The 8,172-nt window shown below is 37.2% G+C and overlaps 1 protein-coding gene across 2 annotated transcripts; it reads right to left on the reverse strand.

Moving 5' to 3' along the window:
• Positions 1 to 80: 80 nt before the first annotated feature.
• Positions 81 to 8,172, reverse strand: LOC118034253 (cyclic nucleotide-gated ion channel 17). 2 transcript variants are annotated; one of them, XM_035039493.2, is made up of 8 exons: positions 7,783 to 8,171; positions 7,604 to 7,676; positions 6,714 to 7,281; positions 4,452 to 4,664; positions 4,048 to 4,349; positions 2,775 to 2,886; positions 1,688 to 1,924; positions 81 to 1,188 (listed from the first exon to the last, which is right to left on the reverse strand). In XM_035039493.2, exons 3-8 carry the CDS (start codon positions 7,161 to 7,163, stop codon positions 466 to 468), a joined length of 2,037 nt encoding a protein of 678 aa, XP_034895384.1. In that variant the 5' UTR covers positions 7,164 to 7,281; positions 7,604 to 7,676; positions 7,783 to 8,171; the 3' UTR covers positions 81 to 465. The 2 variants fall into 2 exon arrangements, with proteins under 2 accessions (XP_034895384.1, XP_034895382.1); XM_035039491.2 differs by lacking the exon at positions 7,604 to 7,676 and having other exon boundaries at positions 7,783 to 8,172.

The following is an 8,172-nucleotide window of genomic DNA, read 5'->3' on the forward strand; positions in this document are numbered from 1 at the left end:
TCGAGCAGCTCTAAAGTCTGAAACGTGACATTAACTTGTCCAGATTGATCATAGCCACCACTATAAATGGCACTTTGAAGTTTGTCTCACAGCACAAACTGGCACTTACCTGACCATATTTAATATACTCAAGAGGATGTGGTCAAATATACAAATGATACAAGCTTGAGTCCGTGTATTTTGCAATCCATGGTACAGCCAAATGGATACAAGGACCAATTTGAAAGATAGATAGAGCACGCAAATTCCATGGCTCATTAATCACCTCTGATGAGGGCATAATCTAATAAAATATACAATTACAGGACCAATTCTAGAAAATCCAATCCCACCCCTGTTCTCCTCCCTCTCGTACGAGTGCGACCTTGGATTCCATCAGCTGGAAAGTTCTCTGACAAGCATGTGAAACTAATTTGACCATAGTAGAGACACTAGTTGGTATCATATATTAGACTGCTTCAAACACTAATCAACGTCAGATGAAAAGTCAGGTTCCTCGGGCTTCGGTAGTTTTGGCATCTCAACATCCTTGATCTTTTGAGCACCTCTCCTTGTGTTGGCAGCGAATCTGGAAGCTAGAATTGTGACCCCAAGGTTCAGTTTTGCCTGGGAAGGATTTGAACGATCTGAAAAATGACCCCCGTCCTCTTCCTCAGGTTCAGTAGCCTCGCTCTCATTCAATGCAAAGGATTCTGACATGGTGAGATTGTTTTCCACCATCCTTTTCTTGTGCCGACGCCAAGCAGCCTGTATGAAGCAGGCTGCCCATGTCCTCCAATGATGTGAATGATATCGGAATGTATGCTGCAGCCTCTTGCTATGGAGGCGTCTAAATTGGTTGGCAACAAACTTGAGATCTTCTGCTCTCAATACAAAAGCTTCAACTTCATTTAGAGCCTTGACTGTTCTTGTTGATGATGGCAAGTTGAGGGATGATTTTGGATGCAAAGCCCATGAAAGTAGCTCCTCTCCACAAAAATCCCCAGGTTTCAGCCTGATAGAATTAAAGAAACCTGTCCTGCCACCGTTGGTAGTGGAACTCTCCAGTTTGCCTCTAATAACAAATAACATTTCTGTTACAGGATCACCCTCACGAACAATATAAGTGCCTTCAGTGCTCAGGGAAGAAACTAGACGCTCACATATTGCATCAAGCAGTTGATCATCCATATGTGAGAAAAAGGGCACCTAGAAACAAGAAAAGCAATTGGATTATTATGCTAACAGAGTGAACTGAATTGATTACCATATCCAATCAAGGTTTATCAACTTATGGAAGCATAATCAGATTCTGTACAGAATCAAAATCAAGATTCAAGACCCAAAAAGTAATATCTAAAGCAGAACTTCCTAGGAAAAAGATGCATTTGATTGATGAACATACTGATGATTTTCTACTTGACATACGTCCATCTAGTACAATTCCCTAATACTGTGGTGAAAAACTGCATTCAGGACCTCACAATGATTAATTCATAGAGTATAATAAAGAAAGAAACCCATGCTCAAATCAGACAAGAAGGCTCATATATTACAAAAGTCAAACTAGAACATAAAAGCCATCATGAAATGCCACTCTGAAATACCTATGCAGCTCAGCACCCTATATCGGGGCAGGAATGACTAAAGACAAACAGACATGAGTGTTTTCACCTCTAAAAGATTAAATATTCAGATAGAGACATACACGTCGAACAAGGTCCAGACATAGGTGGCGCTGGATATCACGTCTAAGATCAGCAGGTAGGCCACGTAGTATGGATTCTTCATTGACTCCTCGAGTTGCAAGCCACTTGTATTGAACAAAACGTCGAACCCGTTTCCTCAGATCTTCAGGGAGTTGGCGATGCTTCATCCATTCCTCGGTATCTCTTCGCTTGAGTCTCCATTCTTCCAGTCTCACAGTGAGAGATTGAAGATATGTCTACGTCGTAACACAGATGTGAAATCATTAAACCAGGTCGTAAAGTAATAAATATAAATGCTTCCAGTAGATTATTATCCAGCCAAAGTAGGATAACACGAAATACTTAAAGAAGCAATCTCTATTCTTCAGAACTTCTGCATGAAGAGACCATTCATTCGCCTTCAACTTGCAATATCTTGATAGCAAGTGAAGACTTTGCACCAGAAAAGAGGCTCTTTAAAGTAACAGATAAAAGAATAACACAAGGGGGGTCCATTTGGCTTTCAAAAGTTTCTTTAAATATTTAGTTGAGACAGAAAGATCAAGGCAACATCAAAAGTACAAAGCTATGAAGAGAGGGGCGAAAAGGATTTAGCAGTGGTACTCAAATAGAACCTGACAAGATGATATCTTATCTCTTACTAAAGCAATTGGTAAACAAGGACAGACAAAGAAGAGAAAAGGTTCATCACAGGTCAATCAGTCAGACATATATTGGAAGATGGTAGCATGGCTTCTGAATTCTAAATGAAGTTCATCACAGTCATGAAAACCATCAAGTGGGTCCCAGAAATACCTAGACATATGAGACAAGAAAATTACTAAATAGCAATTATAGTTGACAGCCTGCCTTCCCACCTCCTAATTAAACATTGAAGATGATATACTGCATATTGTTTATACTAATAAGATGGAACAGGTTTGGGAACAAGAATAAGGAGAACTTTAGCAAACGCCATGAAGAGATGTCTTCAAAGTTCAGAAAAAAGAAAGAAAGAAATACCAGGAAATGGACACGTCAGACAAAAAGAGAAAGCAAGTTGGAAGATTGAGAGGTGGAAACTCAATCATAAAGCACTAATGATACCTGCATATTGCCAATCAAATGGGCAAATAAAACAAGACCCAAGATTGAAATGAGTACGGCAAATGATGTCTCCCCAATAAATGTGCTAGTTGACAAATTCTGTCCATATGAACTGAAACAAGAAAGTATAAGACATTAGCTACCATAGCCCATGGTCACATAAGTTTCTTAATTTTTGAGTTTAGAGAATACATTAAGATGGAAAATATTTAGCCAATTATCTGGTACATCAAATGTTCTATTTAACAATAATAAGCATCTTGTCGTATTCCAATATGATTTTGCAAAGTTGGGGACCAGTTGTCAGATTTTAAAAGCATAAAAAAAAATCTAAACATTAAAAAGGCATAATTAATCCCAAAAACTACAGTATGGCCACTTCTTCCAGATAACCAAAAGAACAGGGAATATCAAGCCATCAATCAACACGCTGAAGCAGTTATTTTGACATTCAAATGCTACCAGAAAGCATTCTACTCATTCTAACATCCAGTTCCTCTGTTTGTGGTATGTAGTTGAACTATGTGCTTGGGTTTTTTTTACAGTCTAAATACATGTTTCATAACATACTTACATTATTCTGTCTAGGGATGAATGGGGTAAAGTGGAGGTCTACACTCCTCCTGACTGCCCTTTTATCACTCCTTAGCTTCAATTTGACCACATATTTGTTCCAGTATGCATTCTCTCCAGTTAATCAAAACTTTTCTTTGAGTATGACTCTCTCCCTAGTGCGTCATGTGCAGATGGTGTGGTTCATGAGAGAAGTCAAAGGCCAGATTTGTGACAATTCTCAAACGGTGTTCCAAGCCATATAGATGAAGAGGAATAAGAGACCTTTTCTTTCTTCTTCTTTCAATTTACTGAAAACTACAAGGCACGCACGTTCCCTATGTAATGAGGTTACCTTTTCCCCTTAAATTGTCAATATATTAAATTATATCCAAATTATATTTAAAATAAATCAATTAATTAAACCAGTAACATATACCAAATAGATGTCAGAAAAAAGTAACCTTTTTCAAAGATAGTCCACATCAATACACAGATGTCTGACAATTGTACATGTTAATGCAAATTAGCATTGGGATATCTATATCATTTCTTCCATATAATAAAATTATAATAAACTGAATATTCTATTCTAGTATCATAATTGACACCATATAATATTTGGAAGAACATCTTGCAATAGAGAGATTCAATCATGCAATGAAATTGAAACCAAACTGAGATACAAAATTCTGAATGTATGGTGTGTGCAAAAGTATACCTTAGCTGCTGTAAACCCCACCACAAGCAATACAAATACTTCTCAATAAAGTTGGAGGATACGACATTTTTTTGAACTGCATTTTCAAATATGCCATATTTGAACTCTATGTCATTATCAGGATCACAGTTCTTGAAAACACTTGTACCACTTGCCCAGGCCTTGCGTTCGCCATCGTTGAAAGCATCACAATCCAGATAAGTGAGCAAGCATTTGACAGGACTATTTTCTTTTCTACATTGCGATTTCCAGCATGACGTATACCTATCAATTGATAGCAAATACCATGAAGCCCCTAAAACCTGCATAAAAAAGAGAAGTAATGATAAGAAAAAAAAAATTGAAGTCGTAGCACTGGAAAAACCAAGCGTGTAGCAACAACAAGAAGACAAAAGCAAACATACATGGCTGGCCAACATGTATAGTAGCAGATTATATGCAGCCCCAGCCCAAGCTGTCCTGGTAACCACTCCAGTTGCTTTAATAATTTCTGAGCTCAATGGAAAAATGAGATATAATCTGGGAACATATTGTAGCAGAACAATTAAGGCAAGGGCATTGTTCTTATGATCAGTTCGAGAGCTTCTTGTTGCTGGTATAACGAACCATATGACAATCTGCAGTAAATTTCAATCAATTATGCTTTCCTTTTTTATAGGCCAGACTTATGAAACAGATGCGACTAAAAAATTCAACATTTACAAATTGAAACTAACAAATAGTGCAGATGAGGAAGCTAAGCAGGTTTGCGTTCGTAATGTTTTCAGATGCAGTAATGTATTTCAAAAACAAGCAAGCAATAATACCTAGGGATAGAAGTCATAAGAGAGGCAAATTTTTACTTCATTGCATGGTTTTCTGGCTTGTTTGAGTTTCTTTCATTTCCTCTCTAAAATGTTTGCCTGATAGAAACAGCAGGTAAGTTCACATATGATGCCCATTGCCAAAGTAACTCAGTTATAATTCACACCATCTGCCAAACTATTTATTAATCTTGGAAGCCAAGATGCTGCAAGTCTTAAGCTTCTTCTAAAAAAACTGGTCTCTCCACAAACATCCCAGTCGCCCTTCCCTAAAGAAAATAAAAGAACCCATAATACCTTGGCAAACTACTTATACCTGTGCAATTTAACCCACCATCAATTTGGTTTTGATAGTTTCCTTTTCCCATCCTGCGCTATTTTGGATTTTATATATATATATATATATATATGAGATATTTTGAGATCAAATCATTCCCATAGCCAAACATATTTCGAGTTCACCTATTCTGCTTTTCTTGAATGCTGTCCTATTTCCTCGATGACACAGCTAAAGTTTTATGCTGCACATGGCTGAAACATATGTCTATTTGTAATCCATCAAAATCAAATAAAAGAGGTAGCTCACAAAACTCTAGCAGTGCTGGTTGACAGTGTACTAATTTCTAGAGGACAACATAAGCACAACTTTTCCATTTGAAGAGATGTGGAATGGGATTTCTGATAATTGTTTCTCTGTTTCTATTTTACCATAATTGCAAATAAAAGCCAACACTTGACCACATAACACTACCTATGCTTCTCTTAAATTTCCCAGAGGCCATATATGAAACCCAACTTTTCCATACCTTGAGGTGCAGAACAGACTTCTAAACACCACATGCTCTATGGGAGGATCGCTTCTACAAAGTTCAGATTGTTTTTCTATTTCTGTTTTCCCATATTTCCAAATGAAAGCCAGTTAAAAACCACGTGACTCTCTTGTGGATTCTCTCAAATCTCCCTACAACTAGGAGGGTTATGACCTAATATTTCATCAAGTTCATTTTTCATTTCATTCAATGTGTGGTGAAATAAAATCCTACTTCCACTATTAATTTTCATTTTCTATTCTCCAAATTCTCTTCCTCTGCTCTTACCATGTCTGATTGGTTTACGAAAAGAACACCGGAGACAAAGGAACACAATTGAGAAAGGATTGAACAACCAAAAAGATTGTTCAATTATCGGGATCATCATTTCCTCCTTGATCCCCGAGAGCTCCAAGTGAGATCCACTCTTGTTCACTCTCTCCTTAACATCGACATGGAACTTGAATTATCTTCTACCCTTATTCAACTTTTCCAAATCATTCCTCTCCATTTATAAGGAAAAAAAACTTTTAGAACATAGAGATTTTAAGGAAGGAGACATATATATGTTAATTTCTACAAAGTGTATATAAATGTCAATAATAAGCATGTGAAACCAACTCCATTTAAGTAAATTGCATCGTTCAGGGCATTCTTTATTTGTAGATGACCCTATACAGTTTGTTTAATTTGTGCGTGGCTTTTGTTCTCTTCAAACAGGAGGGGCCCATTTGGTTGCCTATAGTTGAAGCCTCTGATATATTAGCATAAAGTAGAACCCTAGTGAATTGTAGGTTAAATCCTTAAGTTAAATGATTTTGACTTTAACATCTATATCATTCAAGTAACTAACACAGATTCATATTCAAGGTAGAAAAGCTATGCTGTTTACAAATTAGAATCAAGTTCATGTGGCGAGTATCATTGTCAGAGCATTCTACATCTCTCCAAATTCTCCGTCTATTTTACTCTGGCCACTAGTCAAATTGAATCAACAAGGACCACAAGTGAAGCGTGCTTAAACTGTAGAACATCAATTATTACATAGTGATACCTGAGGGAGAGGCAGAGTAGCAATGAGGTCAATGAAGAAGTCAGACCTAATATATCTCCTTGCAATCTTCTTTGGGTCCATGACGAGTTCGCCCCTTCCAAAGACACGAGAGCTTGGTGCAACATAAGCAGTCCTAAACTTTATAAGCATGTGCAACCAATAAAAAAGATCCGCAATAGTCCGAAAAAAGGTCACAACAATTCTCAACTTAAAGTCTGTATTCACACATGAAGATTCCCCTGCCTCTCCAACAGTGGGCAAGTAAAAATACAACGGATCAACAAAAAGTGCCATCAAGCATGAGAAAAGGAAAATCTTGTTCCATCGCAATACAATATCACTTCCAGGGTCAAGTATTCTCTGACGCCATGGGGCAAGGTCCTCTGGAAACACCTTAGACCTTCCACTTTCGAAATTACCATTGAGTTTATTTCTACCACCCATCATCATATTGTCTGCTTTTAGCAATGAAGATGAGACCTTATCAACAGAAGATGACTTTTCTAAGCGTGTCGGGTCATTTTTTCCCCACAGGATTTCTTTGTCATGTTTTCCATCAGGATAAAACCTACAAATTGTTGAGCCAAATTGTTAGTGGAAAATTCCAAACTGCGAATGCAATCCCATTAGCATTTCACCTAGGAACAGCAGTATACTTGTCAAGAAATGAACTTGAGCGAATAAACTGTTGACTTCAATAATTAATTCAGCTTCTAGAATATTAAAGCTCAAGGTTTATTTCAACCAATTGAAACAAAAGATCTTGGCCTCCCCAGCAACCAAATAATGAAAGATCCAAACTTTACTAATTTTATCAGCACTTAAACAATTAAAAACAGCAGTTGTTCTTTACTGTGAAACAAAACTAGAAACATATTCCAAAAACTCACAAAATTCATATCAATTTGTTATCCAGCTCACTGCAAGGACGAAACCCCACCTATGCAAATGAGTTCTATGAGCCTCCGGTAAAGCAGGAATTCAGGGTATTAGCAGCCAAACAAAGCATTTGCAGAGAAACAAACAGAACCCACAAAAGCAAGATCACAAAACAATAAAAGAAACTTACATTACAAGCTTCTCCTTCTTCAACTCCATTAGCAAGAACAATTAAAAATCTGATCTTTCCCTAAAACCCTAACAAACCCATAAAATCTTTTGGTGTACACTAACAAATCTGAACTACTGAAACCGAAGAGAGTGTTAGCTGGGGATGGGTGAGTGATAGATTTGGTTGGTGCTCCTTTCTGAGTCTTGAAAATGAGGCATCAGACATTCACTGAGTTTAACAGACTGGGTTTTTTTGTTTTTAACCTTTGTTTATGCTTAGCTGGGAATAAATAATGGTGTCCAGTTTGAGGAACCCTACAAGACTGTTGTTTTGTAGAAAAAGTTTGACCCATTAATGTTTGTTTAATGTCGCAGAAGCAAAATTAAGATTTTAATTATCAACACCACC

Source organism: Populus alba, chromosome 18, assembly GCF_005239225.2.
Source record: "Populus alba chromosome 18, ASM523922v2, whole genome shotgun sequence".
In the NCBI taxonomy this organism is placed as follows: Eukaryota; Viridiplantae; Streptophyta; class Magnoliopsida; order Malpighiales; family Salicaceae; genus Populus; species Populus alba.